The sequence below is a fragment of the Oryx dammah genome, unplaced genomic scaffold (assembly GCF_014754425.2).
Source record: "Oryx dammah isolate SB20612 unplaced genomic scaffold, SCBI_Odam_1.1 HiC_scaffold_7, whole genome shotgun sequence".
Classification (NCBI taxonomy): Eukaryota; Metazoa; Chordata; class Mammalia; order Artiodactyla; family Bovidae; genus Oryx; species Oryx dammah.
The window spans coordinates 12,278,744-12,298,970 of NW_024070191.1; the positions used below are offsets into that span (position 1 = coordinate 12,278,744).

The 20,227-nt window shown below is 40.5% G+C and overlaps 1 protein-coding gene across 1 annotated transcript in view; it reads left to right on the top strand.

The window, feature by feature from the left end:
- The first annotated feature begins 1,401 nt into the window (after positions 1-1,401).
- Positions 1,402-20,227, top strand: part of LOC120865703 (teneurin-3-like) — a 28,088-nt gene continuing 9,262 nt past the window's right edge. The window contains exon 1 of the mRNA XM_040243021.1: positions 1,402-1,703. Coding sequence (XP_040098955.1) covers positions 1,472-1,703 — 232 coding nt within the window. The 5' untranslated portion in view covers positions 1,402-1,471. The remainder of the gene's footprint in view (positions 1,704-20,227) is intronic.

A 20,227-nucleotide genomic window follows, 5' to 3' on the forward strand; every position in this document is an offset into this window, starting at 1 on the left:
AGAAAGTAGCTATATATGAGTCCCAGCACTAAGGACGTGGAACCCCAGAGAAAGACCGGGGGCCCCTGGGACTCAACTGTTTCAAGTTGATTATGGAATTAGTCAAGTATAAAGTGAGTTTAGGAAAGGAGTGGGGGTAGGGAAAGGCCTGAGAGCTGAAGACAAGGCCTTTGGGGACCTTCAGATTAAAAGGAGAGACAAAATGAAAAAGAATAAAGACAAAGGAGGACCAATTAAAATGTGGATCAGCCCTGGGCCACTCTCCCTCTCCTGGGCTCACATCTTCAGGGACAGAGGCTTTTCTGCCTACCTTAACCCCTGTCAGGAAATTCAAGAAAGAGTAGGTAGGCAAAGAAACACTATTCACCTTGCTTCTTCTGACTCATTCTTGCTACTGGCCCTTGGAAGAAACTACCCCATCAAATTAGCTACTCAAATTGCCTTAAATATCAAGATAGTGCTGCTTCAATCCATTTTCTCAAGAGGAAATGCTTTTGAAGGAGAGGAAAAGGAGAGAAGGGTCCACTTTTTGCCACCAGTCAAGACATATAGGTCCTTAACACATGATACCTGTGCCCTCTGAAGGAAATGTCTGTAAAAAAAAAATAAAATATATGTTCGATGCACTTAACAAAGTTTTACTTCTAAGAAGCTCCCAATTTTCTCTTGCTCTTTAAAAAAAGATTAAAGAAATAAGAGTAGTTTGTTTTTTTTTTTTTAAGAAAATTTTTTCGTGAATAAAGAAAATGAGGCAGGAGAAAACTTTTCCATTGTGAAAAATTTAGAAAACATTGAGGCCAGTTTTTAGCTAGCTTCTGGATCAAGATTTGAGCTTGAGCTTATTGTGTATGTGTGTGTGTAATTAAGGTGATGGAGAAGGAAACGGCAGCCCACTCCAGTATTCTTGCCTGGAGAGTCCCATGACAGAGGAGCCTGGTGGGCCGCTGTCCATGGGGTGGGAAGAGTCAGATACGACTTAGCCACTAGACCATCATTAAGGTGAAGATTTTATCTAGTAGCTTCAACAGGATTCATAACACTCATTACCAGAAGGTGCGCCTCACCCCCTGATGAGACAGGACACCTTACACTGTTCCACCAGTGTTCATTTCTTGGGGAAAGTGAGTTTCCACCATATGCAATAACACCCTTCCCTCCCACCATTCTCCAGGTTAAGGAGGCCGTCGGGTTTTAGATGAACGTAACGCTGACAGAGGATGAGATGGCCGGATGGCATCACCAACTCAATGGACACGAATTTGAGTAAGCTCCGGGAGCTGGTGATGGACACGGGAAGCCTGGTGTGCTGCAGTCCATGGGGTCGCAAAGAGTCGGACACGACTGAGCGAGTGAACTGAGCTGATGCTGACATCGTGCCAACCTTTTATCTCCACAGGCAGACCACTGAGGATGGACCCCTGAGCCGACCCGGCCACAGCCAGGACTGATGTGCCCCGGGAAGGAATGAAGTATGGATGTGAAGGAACGGCGGCCCTACTGCTCGCTGACCAAGAACCGCCGGGAGAAGGAGCGGCGCTATACGAACTCCTCGGCGGACAACGAGGAGTGCCGGGTTCCCACGCAGAAGTCTTACAGCTCCAGCGAAACCCTGAAAGCCTTTGATCACGATTCCTCACGGCTGCTTTACGGAAACAGAGTAAAGGATTTGGTTCACAGAGAAGCGGATGAGTTCTCCAGACAAGGTAGGTAGGTCCTTGTCCAAGTGCAACGGCGGGCACGCTTAGTTCGCGCTAACTTGCTGGTGTCAGGATGCCATGATTATTTTCTTAGATTGATGTTCTAGCGTCTGATTCAAACTTTGAGAGTTAGGTGATCCCAGAGTCTTCCGCATTAGAGGTGGAAAGCCACCCAGGGGCATATGGAGCCCCAGACACAAGGCCTTCCTGCACACAGTCAGAGTGTTGGAGCATAAACTATCTGGGCTCCCTTCCGGGCTCAGGAAGATGCTCACAGTGTTTTTCCTAGTTAGAGTTGGTGTAAGGGGATCAGAACTGTCGGTGAGGAAACCCATCTTTATTCTTCCTCTGGATCACCTCCTGATCCATCCAGCCCAGCTGTTTCTGACTGTTTATAGGAGAACCTGCTTCAGAAGAGTTCCATTTTCTCGCTCAAAGGCAATCTAGGGCATTAAGGTTAAAACATCCTAGTTTTCCATAATATAATCTGTTATGGTTTGATCATTCACATTTATTTGTTGAACATTTTTACACTCTTGTTTTCTGCCTGCGTGTTCAACCACTGAAACAGTGACTGCTGTAACTTGCCCTCACAATCCTAACCTTTCTGATATCCACCCATTAAAGACAGTAGCTTCTTTAAAGTTAGCTTAAGTGTTAGTTGCTCAGTTGTGTCTGATTCTGTGCAACCCCATAGGCTGTAGCCCACCAGGCTCTTCTGTCCATGGAATTCTCCAGGCAAGAATACTGGAGTGGGCTGCCATTTCCGAACAGGAAAATCTTCCTGACCCATGGAACAAACCTGGGTCTCCTGCACTGCAGGCAGGTTCTTTACCATCTGAACCCAGGAAGTGTACATAGAGACATTTTGTTTCTTCTACCATAGTCTTGAGATATGTGCAACATTACTACTAATAAAATCTCCTTGCTCCTACGTTGTACATTTATTTAGCCATAGCTTAGCGTCACTTAGCAAATTGCATCAAGAAATGAGGAAAAATAAACTTCAAAATAAAGAATATTCATTCTTTTCCAGTCACCTTACAGAAAGTGTGACTCATTCTGATCCTGAGCAGGAACAAATTTCAGAAAAAAGTAATAATGCAACAAATCATTCAAAAATTTGAAAATTTTCCACGTTTTTTTTTTTCTTCTCTGCATTGTGGAAAGAGCCATCCTAACTAGATTGAAATAACGTTCCCCCACCTAAAACCAGTTTATGTCAAGAAGACTTATCTGATTTACCAAAGGGAGATTTTCCCCCCACTTACTGCCTTACTAAGTTTTTTTCCCCCACCTGCCTTACTAATTACATGAATCAAATTGCATGAAAGAGGACAAAATTGCTTAACAGTTTTAATCCAGTTTTTAAAGGAAATATGGAACACATATTTGAGATAGGTACTCTTGCTAAATTAAGGGTCTTGAGCTTGTTGTCCAATGGGCGATCATTCTAAACCCAATTTTTTGCTTCATGTTGTCTATACAGCTACTGTAGATTATCAGGGTATATTTTTCACCAATTGCAAAAATAGGAGGTACTGTAGACATGCAGGCAATGGGAGCCTGGTGAAGTCTTGCCTTTAATAACAAAAATAACTGTGTAGTGACCTATAGGGGGAAAAAATACCTTGTGGAATACTGTTAGAGAAAAAAGCTGCACATGTGGCATTATGCACCCAGGAAACACATCCCCACCCCAAGTAACCGTTTAGTTTTGGCAGAGAGGAGGATGCTTAACAGGTTAAAAATAGCGAGCTGCAATTTTCACCTCCCAGGCAGCGTTAATCCAGTGCAGACTGTTGATGACACGGCGAGACCCTCCGTGGAAACCCTGGAACCTTAGACTTAGGGGGCCAGGCAGTCCTATTGCCCGGCTCCTTGCCAGCCAAGGGCTAGAGCAGGAAGGGGCCGGAGGAAAGAGACAGAGAGCCAGGCAGCTGACAGGGGCCTCCTGTCAGGAGAGACTGAGGGGAGTAGTGCGAGGAGGGTTAAGAGAAGTGAAAGGAAAAGCGAAAGTGCAGCGTGTGCTGGTGCTACAGTGCGCTCGACATGTTCATAAATCAGATCGTATGAAAAACGTAAATGGAATGCACCGCTATTTATAGCCAAGGCGTGCTGACTCCTTACCTCGCTGCCATCTATGTGCTGGGCGGTGTGTGCACCGTCACTGAAGTCTCCCAGCACCCTGGGAGGTGGGGCCTGAGGGCAGGATTCTTTCCAAGTTGGGACAGTCAAGCCTGGAGCATTGAGTTCCCATGGTCAGTGAGGGCCCCGCAGGGACTTGAACCCGGGTGCTACCTCCAGTGCTCAGGCTTCTAACCTCTGTGCATTTGCTAAAGCAGAAAGCAGGCAATCTAGTGTCATCCTTGCCCTGCAGTTTTGTGCAGTCAGTTTTAGCCAGTTTTGATGGTACTGAAAGGAGGAGATGAAGACATCATGGATGGATGTGAGAGTTGGACTGTGAAGAAGGCTGAGCACCGAAGATTTGATGCTTTTGAACTGTGGTGTTGGAGAAGACTCTTGAGAGTCCCTTGGACTGCAAGGAGATCCAACCAGTCCATCCTAAAGGAGATCAGTCCTGGGTGTTCTTTGGAAGGAATGATGCTAAAGCTGAAACTCCAATACTTTGGCCACCTCATGTGAAGAGTTGACTCATTGGAAAAGACTCTGATGCTGGGAGGGATTGGGGGCAGGAGGAGAAGGGGACGACAGAGGATGAGATGGCTGGATGGCATCACCGACTCAATGGATGTGAATCTGAGTGAACTCTGGGAGTTGGTGATGGACAGGGAGGCTTGGCGTGCTGCGATTCATGGGGTCACAAAGAGTCAGACACGACTGAGTGACTGAACTGAACTGAACTGAACGTGATTTTGTGATTGGGTGGATGAGGATGGGGTGGGGGAGAGAACTATTGCAAATGCTTTTTCTTTCCTGTGGTTTGATACAGGGAATGTTTGTAGCAGGAAGGGTAGATGAGGAAAGGAACAAGTCAAATCTGCCCTCAGATTACGTGTTTCCCGAGCAAGAGTAATGAAACCTCCTTGCCAGCTTTCATTTTCTTTGAACCTGACAAATGTCAGTTTTCCTCCCTGGCTATTATGCTGTGGGATTAATTATTTAATTGACAAAATGTGCTTCCTGCCACAGCTCTTGACATCATACACATAATAAAAATGAAAGATTAAAAATATTAATAGTAGCCAAAGATCATTGAATCCCTTCCAAAGAATTATGCTAATTGAGCTTGTCTGTGGAGTTCTAAAACATCTTGTCAGTCCAAACCGACTTCTTTGAATGACCTGGGAAAATGTGCCTTCAGCTGGAGGAAAGGATAAAGAGAGACCCCACCCCGACCCCCAGAGGCTCAGTGGTAAAGAATTCGTCTTGCACTGCAGGAGATGCAGGTTAGATCCCTGGGTTGGGACGACTCCCTGGAGCCTTGGAAATGGCAACTCACTCCAGTATTCTTGCCTGGGAAATCCATGGACAGAGGAGCCTGGCAGGCTACAGAGTCAGATATGACTTAGCAACTAAACAACAACAACCCATTAATTCAATTACATAGAAAAATCAAATCTAGAAATACAGTAATTTTCATCAACTATTTAAAAAACAGAAATATAATTTCCTTATTTTTATCAACCAATTTTATGGTCAATTCTCAAACTTGGTTTTAATCATTTTTATGGCTTTACTGACTGCCAGGTGACTATTTTAAGTTATATGTTCTATTTAGATACTGTAAAGCTGAGGATGGCTTTGTTTTCACAGTAAAGTGTAATTTGACTGGATCTTACACAGATCTCTTTCTGTCTCTCCTTTTAAATCTCTCCATGTGGTTTATTGGGTGATAGAAAGAGCTGTCCTTTTAGCAGCTGTGGAGCTCACTGTAGGTGTGTCGGAGTTCAGCTAATAGTGAGTTCTTTGGCATCTTGGATACTATTTTCTTTGATTCATCTTTGAAGGGAATTTATCCCATCAGATGTGAGACATATTTCTTATGAAACAGCTGCATAAGATCATCCCCAGTTTTTAGAGAAGTGATAAAATATCTTCTTTTCAGCACTATGTACATTGCCTGTAATGTTCTTGACCACACGAGAAGGCTCATCAATCCAATAGGAATGTTGGCCCTGAAGGTGTATTTTGAAATGAGGTGACATCTGGAAACGGGAACACTTCCACAGAACTATAAGCCTGAAAAAAAAAAGAAAAAGAAAAGGAAAACACCTCTGAGATAATCTTAACCCAAAGTAGTTATCTGTTAGTCAGGCATCAGGTTTGAGGTTGTGAATCTCAGGATTTTAAAATGAAAAGATTACCATTTACTCTTCTGTTATACAGTGTCAGTGGGAAGGAAGGCTATCTGTTCGTATATCTGAAAAGCAGACAGCATTATGTCTGTGGTTGTACCACACCTGAAATCAAAATAGAGAATCCACTTATACTGTAGAAAAGGGAAGGATAGAGGTAGATGGACAGATCAACACTCTCTGACTTCTGAGAGTGGCTCACATGCTTTCCTGACCACTCGCTTCTGGCCCCGGAAACTTTCCACTCTCCTCACTGCTGCTTCAGGATTTGCCTTCTCTTCCTGCTCATCAGCAGCAGTCCCTGGCTCCCATGGACATGACTTCTCACCTCAAAGCATGGCGGGTCCAAGGCCAGTAGGTAGGTCCCACAAGCCCAGAAGCCTCCTGCTGCCCTTCCTTGGAGGCTTGCATCCTGAGTCCCAGTCCATCTTTTATATAAGATTCCAGATGCTAGCCCCTTCCATTACCACAGGACGCTCTTCGTGAAACAAAAGGACATTAGAGGAGCAGGATGAGTCCGCCTGTAAATGTGCATCCAGGATTCTGGAATAAAGGTGGCTTGAATGGTGCCTCATCCTCCCATCTCCAGCCAACTCTTTACCTCCCCTGAGCTGAGCAGTGATATGGGTGCAGATGAGATCTAGAACCTTCTTCAGGTCCTGATGGTCAGAGCTGATGCAGGTGCTTTCCTTGTGGGGCCAGATGAAAGCTCCAAAGGGGGTGCAGCAATTTCAACAAACTGAGAGCATAAAGACAACCCAATGGGAAATGGCTTGAAGAGACAATTCACAGAGGAGCAAATTCAAGTGGTCAGTGAACATATGAAGAAGTCATCAGTTTTCTTATTAGTCTGAGAAAGGCAGTAGCTCATCCTGAGTAACCACCCCCCGCCCCCGCCACTTTCAGGTCCCAAATGATGATGATAGAGCAAATGTGAAATGTACAAGAACCACTATAAGGGAAACCTTTAAAAAAGACTAGAAATAAAACTCCTTCCCTATCAGCAAAATCCAATAGCTGGAAGAAACTAGTACGGAAATTAAGTGGTCCAAAAATCTCATCCAAAGAGAGAGGGGAGAAACAGTTACAGAATAGAGCTTTAGCGGAGGGAATAATTTGCATTCTTGCGTTCATGCAAGAATGCTATCTTGCATTCATGTAATAATGAAAAATAAGTATTTGAATATGAATGTCAGGAAAGGGAAGATAGTCATTAGTGAAATGAAGAAAAGCACAATAGACTTACCTAATTAGCAGGGGGAAAAGGAATGAATAGCAGTCTGATCACTTGAGCAAAAACAGCTCCAAGGAAAAAGAGGAAATGAGTAAAATCAGGAAAAACCATAAAACAAGATGGAAAAAGGGAACTCTATGTATGACATATTACATGAAATGAAAATACACTGAATTTTTATAGAAACTATCCAGTTGATTTATAAGTGTTACTGGTACTTATATGAAACAGACTTGAGAGGGTAAAAAGTGGTTGAGAATGAAGAGATACATATAATGAGATATCAGGTAAATACAAACAAATAAAGTAGGAATGGCAGTATTAATATCGGGAAAGGTGAAATTGACAGTTAAGAATACTAAACAGGATAAAGAGGACCAGTAAGTAAAAGATAAGAGACAAGAGGATGGACATTCTTAAATGCATACATTAAACAATATAGTACCTAAATTTACAAAGCAAAAGCTTTTGGGAGAAAGAAGGTTATTAACACATACTTACTGTGGAATATTATAGTTCACTTTCTTCAGAAACAGATCTAAAAAGACCAGCAAAAAGAAACTTACTATGTTTCTTGACTATGTACCTTAGAAAGATGTGAGATATCTGGGGAAAAAAGAAACCAACAGAAAATGGGAAGAAGTAGATGATCATGATAAATTAGAGATAAACAAAAAGTTGATTATTTAAAAAGACAAAGAAACCAGAAAGCATCTGATGGTCCTGGTTACAGAATAACGAGATCAAAAATAAGGAGAGACACGGAAGACATTGTAACAACTAAAAGGATCTGCTCCAAACAACGCATTTTTTTAAGTCGAGAGAAATTTATTTTTTCTTAATAAAATATGATCGACCCCAAATTATTTCAAAACAGGGAGAAAACTCGTCAGAATCTATCATCTCAGAAGAGACTAGAAAGGTGATTAAAAGGGACGTCATTAAAAAGTACCAGATAGCTTCCTGTGGGTTCCCTGGTGGCTCGGTCGGTAAAGAGCCTGCCTGCAGTGCCGGAGACCTGGGTTCAATGCCTGGGTCGAGAAGATCCCCTGGAGAAGGAAATGGCAACCCACTCTAGCATTCTTGCCTGGAGAATTCCACGGACAGAGCAGCCTAGCTGGCTACAGTCCATGGGTTCACAAAGAGTCGGATTCAACTGAGTGACTCACTTTTACCAGCTAGGTTCCTAGCTGAATTTTATGTAATCTTCAAACTACAGGCAAGTGTAAAGTTAAGAAAGTTATTCAACACCAAAAGAAGAAAGAAAACAAAGATGAAAAGCACTCAAATTCATATTGTGATATTGACACAACCTTAATAACAAAACTTGATTAATTTAGTACAAAAAGAAGATATCTAGACCAAAATTGCTTCTTAATATGTACATAAAAATTCTAAATATTTGTATATAAGAATCTAGAAATTAATAAAAGGATAATAGTCTGGACTAGGTTAATAACCAAGTGGTTACTAATCCTTGGTGGTGATGCAAGGATTTTTTTCAATGTTAGGAAATCTATTAACATAATTAGATTAATAAATCAATGTAGAAAAGCATGATCTTATCACTAGATGATGAAGTGGTTTGGGGCAAAAGTTTTTAAGTTATTCCTTCTTAAAGTAAAGCTCACTAAATAAACAAGAAGGAAAAACACATAAATATGTTAGTTGTATAAGATAATCTATCAAAAAAAATTGAACAACATTTTAAAGGGTAAGGTCCTAGGACCATTTCCATTAAAGTCAGTAACACAAGAAAGGCTCATCTACCATCACAATTACTATGCAAAATTGTTTAGACTTTTTAGCAATTGTATAAGAAAAGAAAATTAAACAATTGATATATATTTTGGAAAACATTGAAACTAGCACTTTTGTTGAGTACATGATTGACTTTGTATGTGCAAAACCCATTTGAAATAAAAAACATTAAATATTTGAAGCAAGTTGGTACTTGGGTAAATAGAAGATAAATATATAGACCCCACTGGTAGTGTATGTAGCACAATAGTTAAGAGCATAGATTCTGGATCTAGATGATACGGGTTTCAGACCCACATCTTTCATTCATTAATTGCATGGCAAGTTACCCAATTTTGGCCAAGTAACTTGTTTAAAAGAATTACTTAATTTCTCTGTACTTCAGTTTTCTTCTATACAGATTGTGCTTTAGCTTTCAATCTATAGCTTACTGAGGATGAAATGAGTTAATATATATAAACTACTTATTAATAGAATGATTGCCTGATGCATGTTATATATCACTTCTAAATATTTATTAAACAATCATTGGCTAAATTTGGAAGTCAGAAAAAATGTCTTACCACAATATCAACAAACACTATAAAGTTCTTTGGAATAAATTTTACAAGACTTGTATGGGACCTAATAAGAACAGATCCATAAATATTATTGTGAGACATAAAACAAGATCTGACTAAATGGAAAGAGAGTCAGTGTTTTCAGATGGGAAGATAGACATCATAAAAATATCAATTCTACCAAAATAAATGCATAGAAGTCAAGGCTTATGTTTAATCTGAAAATGTGATCTTAAAATTTGTCTGGAAAAATAAATGTCAAAAATAGCCAAAAATATATTCAAAAGTGAGAATAAAATGCCCTTACCATACATTTAAAAAAATTCTAGGAAGCCATGTAATCACATCTATAAGATACTGGCATAAATAAAAACAAGTTGATCAGTGAAGTAGACTAAAATTTCAGAAATAGATCCTAGTATATAGGGAAATTTAGCACAAAACAAAAAATGGCTTTTCTATTCAGTGTAATTTGATAAATGGTGCTGGCACAACTGGCTATCCATCTGGAAGAATATAAAATTGGACCCATATCTTTCAGCATATTCAAAAATAAATTAAGATGGATTAAAGACAAATGTAAAAAATAAAGCAGTAAGAATTCTAGAAGTTCATTTGAGAGACTGAATAAAGTAGGAATTACTTGATCCATTAGTAGCAGAAAGCTTCAAAAACAATGATTTAAACACCTAACAGAATTATTTTCTAACAAAGCAAGAAGTCCAAAGGTAGATTGTCCAGGGTTCGAAGATGCCATCAAGGACCCAGATTATTTCTGCCTTTTTTTTTTTTTTTTTTGCTCAGTCATCCTTAGCATGTGGCCTTTGTCCCATGGATCCCCAGATATTTGCTGCATTTTCATATTCCTGTTGAAATAGAATAAAAGCCAAGATGAGAAGCACTTCTCTCCATTGGACTATTTCTTTTTACTCCCCAGAGACATCTTCCTGCATCTCTTTTTTCAGAACTTGTTATACTTGGCTACACTTAGCTGCATGAGAAGAGGGAACATTTACTATTTTTGCCTTCCAGCTTCTATAACAGAGGCAGGCAAGGAAAAAGTGGTTGTGAATCTATACAGCCTGCCCCAGGGACTTTGTGTACATCCCGAGGATAGAGGAGACCATTCCAATAGAAATTAAAAGTCCAGAAGAAAAGGCTTCTATGATCATTTTTTATTTAAAATCTTGCATATAAAATATAAAGTAAAAATACCATGAACTAAATTATCATGTTGGGAAATATATTTTTAATCCATGTGACAGATAAAAGGTAGACACACATATATATGATATGTGAAGAGTAACTTTGCAAATTGAAAACAGAAAGACAACCCAAGGGGAAATGGCTTGAATAGACAATTCACAGAAGAGCAAATTCAAGTGGTCAGTGAACGTAGGAAGAGGTCATCAGTTTTCCTATTAGTCTGAGAAGGGCAGTAGCTCATCCCGCATGCCCCTGCACAGTCCATGTCCGGCTCCACTCATTGAGCATTCATGAACCACGTGACCACCAGTGATTTGCTCAGGACATTCCTCCCAGCTTGGTAAGCAGGAAATGAATGGGAGAAGCAACAATTCCTATTTGGAATTCTGAACACTTTTTTTTTTTTTCCAAAAAGGTATGCTTGTATATTGAAGTCACACACTAGAGTGTTCTTCCATCCAGATGACTTAGTATACTTGCATGTTTTATCTGGGCTTCCTCCGTATTGTTTTCATGGAAAAGTATATACTGATCCATTATCAACTTCTAAACGCAGTACATTGATTCCTAAAGCAAGAACGTGCTGTACAACTGAAGTTCTGGCTTAGGAAGAAAGTTAAAAAAAAAAAAATTAGTTTGTATTTCAGTAGGGTTATGAAAAGAAACCTGCCAGTTTTAAATCATCAAAGATCAAAGGCAAAGATCATCCTTGTCTTGGAACCATAGGAGTGGACAGGGAAGAGCACCTTCCTAGACAGGCAGACACTGTTACTTATGTTCACTCTGTCCTGATGGCTGGTTTTCAATTTAGGATGAATTCCAGGCATGGTAGGAGCGTGGCACAGTTTCTGATTTAGTTTCAGTTCAGTTCAGTCGCTCAGTCGTGTCCGACTCTTTGCGACCCCATGAATCGCAGCACGCCAGGCCTCCCTGTCCATCACCAACTCCCGGAGTTCACTCAGACTCACGCCCATCGAGTCCGTGATGCCATCCAGCCATCTCATCCTCTGTCGTCCCCTTCTCCTCCTGCCCCCAATCCCTCCCAGCATCAGAGTCTTTTCCAGTGAGTCAACTCTTCACATGAGGTGGCCAAAGTACTGGAGCTTCAGCTTTAGCATCATTTCTTCCAAAGAAATCCCAGGGCTGATCTCCTTCAGAATGGATTGGTTGGATCCCCTTGCAGTCCACAGGACTCTCAAGAGTGTTCTCCAACACCACATTTCAAAAGCATCAATTCCTCGGCGCTCAGCCTTCTTCACAGTCCAACTCTCACATCCATACATGACCACAGGAAAAACCATAGCCTTGACCAGACGGACCTTAGTCGGCAAAGTAATGTCTCTGCTTTTGAATATGCTATCTAGGTTGGTCATAACTTTTCTTCCAAGGAGTAAGCGTCTTTTAATTTCATGGCTGCAGTCACCATCTGCAGTGATTTTGGAGCCCCCCAAAATAAAATCTGACACTGTTTCCCCATCTATTTCCCATGAAGTGATGGGACCAGATGCCATGATCTTCGTTTTCTGAATGTTGAGCTTTAAGCCAACTTTTTCACTCTCCTCTTTCACTTTCATCAAGAGGCTTTTTAGTTCCTCTTCACTTTCTGCCATAAGAGTGCTGTCATCTGCATATCTGAGGTTATTGATATTTCTCCCAGCAATCTTGATTCCAGCTTGTGTTTCTTCCAGTCCAGCGTTTCTCATGATGTACTCTGCATAAAAGTTAAATAAGCAGGGTGACAACATACAGCCCTGACATACTCCTTTTCCTATTTGGAACCAGTCTGTTGTTCCATGTCCAGTTCTGACTGTTGCTTCCTGACCTGCATACAGATTTCTCAAGAGGCAGGTCAGGTAGTCTGGTATTCCCATCTCTTTCAGAATTTTCCACAGTTTATTGTGATCCACACAGTCAAAGGCTTTGGCATAGTCAATAAAGCAGAAATAGATGTTTGTCTGGAACTCTCTTGCTTTTTCCATGATCCAGCAGATGTTGGCAATTTGATCTCTGATTTCTCTGCCTTTTCAAAAACCATCTTGAACATCAGGAAGTTCACAGTTCATGTATTGCTGAAGCCTGGCTTGGAGAATTTTGAGCATTACTTTACTAGTGTGTGAGATGAGTGCAATTGTGAGGTAGTTTGAGCATTCTTTTGCATTGCCTTTCTTTGGGATTGGAATGAAAACTGACCTTTTCCAGTCCTGTGGCCACTGCTGAGTTTTCCCAATTTGCTGGCATATAGAGTGCAGCACTTTCACAGCATCATCTTTCAGGATTTGAAACAGCTCAACTGGAATTCCATCACCTCCACTAGCTTTGTTCATAGTGATGCTTTCTAAGGCCCACTTGACTTCACATTCCAGGATGTCTGGCTCTGGATGAGTGATCACACCATTGTGATTATCTTGGTTGTGAAGATCTTTTTTGTACAGTTCTTCCATGTATTCTTGCCACCTCTTCTTAATATCTTCTGCTTCTGTTAGGTCCATACCATTTCTGTCCTTTATCTAGCCTATCTTTGCATGAAATGTTCCCTTGGTATCTCTAATTTTCTTGAAGAGATCTCTAGTCTTTCCCATTCTGTTGTTTTCCTCTATTTCTTTGCATGAAAGCTGAAGAAGTCTTTCTTATCTCTTCTTGCTATTCTTTGGAACTGCATTCAGATGCTTATATCTTTCCTTTTCTCCTTTGTTTTTCACCTCTCTTCTTTTCACAGCTATTTGTAAGGCCTCCCCAGACAACCATTTTGCTTTTTTTGCATTTCTTTTCCATGGGGATGGTCTTAAGTGATTTAGTTTAGGGATGAAATATAAACCAAATTTCCTGGTGTTAAAGGAAATTTTAACCCTATGATCCATACTTTTTTAGGGGGTTTCCTTGGTGGCCCAGATAGTAAAGAATCTGCCTGTAATGCTGGAGACCCCTCCAATGTCAGGAAGATCCCTTGGAGGAGGAAATGGCAACCCACTCCAGTATTCTTGCCTAGAGAATCCCAGGGACAGAGGAGCCTGGTGGGCTACAGGGGTCCATGGGGTCGTGAAGAGTCAAACACGACTGAGCTAGTAACATACACCCATACTTTTACTAAGGTTTAACTCTTCCTTTTCCTCCTTCTTGGACTCATGACACTGTTCTCAGCTTTGTTTCATAGTCCACTGTGTTGCCTTCTTTCTGCCTCTGTGTAACGTTATGGTTGGGAAATTTCTGAGATTTTCCAAGTCCGTTTTATAGATGAGGAAGACAGACATCTAGGCTTGTGAAAATGCTCAGTCAGTCAACAGCTGGGGAGTTCCAGAGCCAGAAATTGTTGTCGTTCAGTCACCAAGTCGTGTCTGACTCTTTGCAAACCCATGTCACCAGGTTTCCCTGTTCCTCACCATCTCCTGGAGTTTGCCCAAGTTCCTGTCCATTGAATTGGTGATGCCATCCAACCATCTCACCCTCTGTCACCCCTTCTGTCTTCAATCTTTCCCAGCATCACAGTCTTTTCTAATGAGTCAGCTCTTCGCATTAGGTAGCCAAAGTATTGGAGCTTCAGCTACAGCATCAGTCCTTTCAAGGAGTATTCAGGATTGATTTCCTTTGAGATTGACTGGTTCGATCTCCTTGCTTTCCAAGGGACTCTCAAGAGTCTTCTCCAGCACCACAGTTCGAAAGCTCAATTCTTCAGTGCTCTGCCTTCTTTATTGTCCAGCTCTCACATCCATAGATGCGGAAAGACTATAGACCGGAAAGACCATAGACTTGACTACATGGACCTTTGTTGACAGAGTTCCATCTCTGCTTTTTAACACACTGTCTAGGTGTGTCCCAGCTCTCCTTCCAAGAAGCAATCATCTTCTACTTTCACATCTGCGGTCACCATCCGCAGTGATTTTAGAGCTCAAGAAGAGGATATCTGTCACTGTTTCTACCTTTTCCCCTTCTGTTTGCATGAAGTGAAGGGAGAGGATGCCATGATCTGTTTTTTAATATTGAGTTTTAAGCCAGCTTTTTCACTCTCCTCCTTTACCGTCATCAAGTGGCTCTTTAGTTCCTCTTCGCTTTCTGTCATTAGAGTAGTATCATCTGCATATCTGAGGTTGTTGATACTTCTCCGGGCAATCTTGATTCCAGTGTGTAACTCATCCACCCTGGCATTTCCTGGGATGTGCTCTGTGTATAAGTTAAATAAACAGGGTGACAATAAACAGCCTTGTTGTACTCCTTTCTCAATCATAAACCAGTCAGTTGTTCCATACAGTGTTCTAACTGTTGCTTCTTGACGCACATACAGGTTTCTCAGGAGACAGGTAAGATGGTCTGCTATTCCCATCTCTTTTAGTGTTTTCTGAGTTTTTTATGATCCACATAGTCAGAAGCTTTAGCGTAATCAATGAAAGAGAGATAGATGTTTTTCTGGAATTATCTTGCTTTCTTTATGATCAATCGAATGGTGGAAATTTGATCTCTGGTTCCTCTGCCTTTTTAAAATCCAACTTGAACATCTGGAAGTTCTTGGTTCACGTAATACTGAAGCCTAACTTGGAGGCTTTTACTTACTAGCATGGGAGATGAGTGCAATTGTCCTGTGATTTGAATATTCTTTAATACTGCCATTTTGGGGAACTGGGATGAGGATTGACCTTTTCCGGTCCTGTGATCACTGCTGAGTTTTCCAAATTTGTTAACATATTGAATGCAGTACTTTAATAGCATCATCTTTGGGGATTTGAGATAGCTCTACTGGGATCCTATCACCTCACTAGCTTTATTGGCAGCAGTGCTTCCTAAGGCCCACTTGACTTCATCTTCCACAGTGCCTGGCCCTGAGTGAGAGACTACACCATCGTGGTTATCCAGGTCATTCAGATCTTTTCTGTACAGTTCTTCTGTGTATCCTTTCCATCTCTTCTTGATCACTTCGGCATCTGCATCTATTAGGTTCTTTACCATTTCTGTCCTTTATTGTGCCCATCTTTGGAAGAAATGTTCCTTTGATGTTTCCAGTTTCCTTAAAGAGATCTCTAGCCTTACCTTTTCTGTTTTGCAAGAAATAAGAGTCAAATCCTATCATTTTTCTACTCTACTCTTTCACCTTCTAACTTCCATGAATAAACCAAACCATCCTAAGAAAACCATAGTAAAAGCTTTGAATATGCTTGAAACCTTGAAGTAAATGTAGATAGGTTAGAGAGGCCATAAAAAGGACAAAACATAAAAGAAAAAAAATTGAATTTCATCAAAATCAAAGCTTCTACTTATGAAAAAATACCTTGCAGAAAATGAAAAGGTAAGCTGCATTTACATATTTTTGCATATTTATGTATGTATGCATGTGACAAATATATGTACCATTATATATATGTATATTTGACATATGCATACATATATGCCCATATATATATTGTTGTATATGTCAAATGACTCATATCTAGAATATATAAAGAGCTCCTATAAATCAGTAACAAGATTATCAATGCAATTTAAAAATGGGCAAAATTTGTATAACAGAAACCATGCGGATGATACACAAATGTCTAATAAACACATGAAAAAGTGCTCAACATCATTAAGCCATCAGGGAAGGGAAAATTAAAACTACAGTGAAATACTACCACTCACCCACTAGAATGACTAAAATTAAAAAGATTCACAGCACTAAATATTGTTGAAGATGTGGAACAAATGAATTCTCATACATTGTTGATGGGAGTGTAAAATGTAAAATGGCAAGATTTGTTTAGAAACTGGCAATTTCTTATGTAAAGTTAAAAATAACATCTTCCCTTTTTCCCAGCAATTCATTTCCTAAGTATTTACATAAAACAAATGAAACTTTATTTTCATAGTGACTTTATTCATAATGGGCCCAAACTAGAATGACCAAGTGAAATTATGTAACAAATTGTAGTATATTCATGCAATAGATGGATCTCCCTGGTATTTCAGCTGGTAAAGAATGTGCCTGCAACGCAGGAGACCCCAGTTCGATTCCTGGGTTGGGAAGATCCCCTGGAGAAGGGATAGGCTACCCACTCCAGTATTCTTGGGCTTCCCTGGTGGCTCAGCTGGTAAAGAATCCACCTGCAATGCAGGAGACCTGGGTTTGATCCCTGGGTTGGGAAGATCCCCTGGAGAAGGGAAAGGCTATCCACTCCAGTATTCTGGCCTGGAGAATTCCATGGACTGTATAATCCATGGGATTGCAGTGTTGGACATGACTAAGCTACTTTCACATGCAATAGGACACAGCTTGGTAATAACAAAAATGAATTACTGGTACAAGCAACAATGAGGAAGAACCTCAAAAATATTCTATTAAGTGAAAGGATTCAGAGCAGATACTGCATGACTCTGTTTATATTAAGAGCAAGAATGAAAAGAAAACTCATCTGTAGCAAAAAGAAATCAGAACAGTGGTTGCCTGTGAAGATGGGGATTGACTGTATGGGATACAGGAAGGAACATTTGGGGCATGAGGGAGATGTGCCATATTTGGTTTGGGTTCATGGTAGATATAGCTGTTAAAACTCACTGAAGTGTCCATTTGAAATTTGTGTACTTCACTGCATATAGAATTTACCTAAGCAGTGACAATTTTAAAATTGTTGTTGTTCAGTAGCTAAGTCTTGTCCAACTCTTTGCAACCACGTGGACTATAGCACTCCAGGCCTCCCTGTCCCTCACTATCTCCTGCGGTTCCCCAGGTTCATTCCACTGAATGGGTGATGCTATCCAACCATCTCATCCTCTGCCACCCTCTTCTTTTGCCTTCAATCTCAAAACCCAAAACTAGACATTTCAAACAACTGTAGTTGAATATGGAAAGTTTGGGGTTTGCTTTCTCCTTTTATTCTGCTTCAGCCATTTCATTTGATCCTGGGACTGTCATATTGTCTCCACTGAACCACAACCACAGTCTTCTTAAAACCCACCTCTGTTGCCAATCCACTGCAGTGTTTTGCTGAATAAAGACATTTTGATCATTAAGATTATAGCATTCCCAACCTATCCAGGCTTCCCCGGTAGCTCAGTCAGTAAAGAACCCACCTGCCAGTGCAGAAGACTCGGGTTTGCTCCCTGGGTTTGGAAGATATCCTGGAGAAGGAAGTGGCAACCCACTCCAGTATTCTTGTCTGGAGAATCCCAGGGACAGAGGAGCCTGGTGGGCTATTGTCCACAGGGTTGCAAAGATCCAGACACGACTGAGCGAGTAACACTAATCTGTAACACACTAACCTATCCAGGACTGTGCTGAGGGAGAAAATGAAGAGTTGGTAGTACATGGTTAGAACCATGCCTTTCAAATATTTTCATCCATTTCTAAATAGAAAAAAAAGCCCAACTTTAGTTCTTTTATATAGATTGCATTTTTGGACAGTTTTATTGTTGGAATTCACTCAAATGATAAATAATTTAAAAGTACTTCCCCATATTGCATGTTCCAAATAGGTCAAAGGAATTAAATTCATATTTCTTCAATGTAGGTTATGGAAGATACACATATTATTTTAGAATATCACTAATAGCATGTAAAAGCAGTATTAATAACTCTGTTGATTGCAATACTAACTGTGTGTCTCTCTGTACTATTTTATCCTGCTCTCAAAATGAAAAGAAATACATCCATTTTTTCTTACTCTTCTTATTTTTATTTTGTTTATTTGTATTTTTTGCATTTTGAAAATCAATTAAACAGTCAAGCATGTTGGAAATTGTGAAAGAGGAGAATTTGAGAGCCAAGAGCAAAACGCTTTTAAAGACTGAGATTTCGTTTAGTCTTGGATACCATTATAGTGAATAATGGGAACTGATCCTAGACTTCAAAAGAAATATGACCATATGGTCTTACCATTCAGCACTTAATGCTGCTATGAATTTCCAGTTCTACCCCAACTTTTCATTTCCCCAGTGTTCCCCCTCACCTCTGTCATCTTACAAAAACGAAAGGAATCTGAAACCCTTTTTCACGTGTTCTGAAATACTTCCTGGTGCTGAGAAAAACCTTTTCTTTCTGAGAGTAGGGTTTCATAAAGAAAGACAAAAACCTGAAACATTCATCAGATCCCCTGGGCTAATTACTGCGTCTCCAAAGTTTTTTATTCCTTTTAAATATGAACTCCTTAAATGATTCGTTTAGAGATCAACATGATTAATCCTTCTCAGTCACTACAAATGTCAGCGGCGGGATTAAAGGATTTAGACGGCCATGTTTACTCAACCTTAAATTTCTGTACTTAAAGACATGAGTTAAATAGCTCTAGTTTATCATTGTTTCATGCGGATGTTTTCCTCTTTAGTCCCCTCCTTTAGCTCCCCTGCCTAACTGATTGTTAACTAATTTTGGCTCTTAAGTAGGTAAGTGCCTCTTTCAGGCTTGGCAACCAACCCACTTTGTAGATTACCTGCCAGAAGGTGTGAGCAGATAGACATAGCTTATAGCCCTCCTCCGGACACAGTGGGGGTAATCCTCTCCCCCTGCCTCAGCCTTTGTTGGTCTGATGTCCTGAGCCCCAGATTACTGCTAAACTTGTATCCGGTTCCTTGCCACATTGCCAATTTTGGATCCACATTGTGAGTCAACATGGTGCCGCTTCAGTCACAATTATTAAACATGCCAAACCGCACACATATCTATACCAGCACCTACTGCAATCTGATTATCAGATACTAGCAGATATGTTGTGGGCATATTATCATTCATCGTTGGGTCTTGAGTTGTCTAATAATTACTAAGTGAAAAATAAAAGGCAAATTCATTTTCAGGAACACTTTTGAGAAAAAAAAATTAAGTTTACAGTTATCAACCTCATTCCAAATGGTTGCTAGTGTCAGAATTGCACTGTTTTGCACTGAGAATCTAAATCCTTCATGGTACATGCTAAGATGCTCTTTCTTTGTAAGTCAGCAGACACACAACCTAATTTTTCTCCTTCGAGTCACTAAACCTTCTCTTCAGCATCCATATGTTTGTCCTCCCCGGAGGCTTCACAAATCTTATCTTCAAGCAAATGTGTATTCTCTGGGGCCCTTTATGCCAATCCTGCTTTTCCCTGCTTGCAAGTACGCTAGGGGTTTTCCCTTCTCAGCGTCTCATCAAGTTCCCTGTCCAGTCTCAACCGCACTCTTCCAGTGACAGAGGTGCCGTTCACAGCTGAGTTGCGGACGGACACTGGCCGAGTGCCTGCCAGGGCTTCTATTCGACCTGTGTTCTGAGTAATAGACTGGGTTATAGACAGGCTGCGTCATGGCCATTTCCTCTGTCCCCTAGAAATTCGAGACTATCGTTGCATGTTCTAGATGTTAATGTCTTATGAATAGGTAAACTGAGAAGGTGATGAATACCATTGAAGATATTTATGTTTTATAGTCAGTAAAATGGGGAGGGAAAGTTAAGATATTTAGTGGGATTTTAAGTTAATTTTTCAAATGTGTTAATAGTTTTGGGTAGGGTTTTGTACGCAAAGG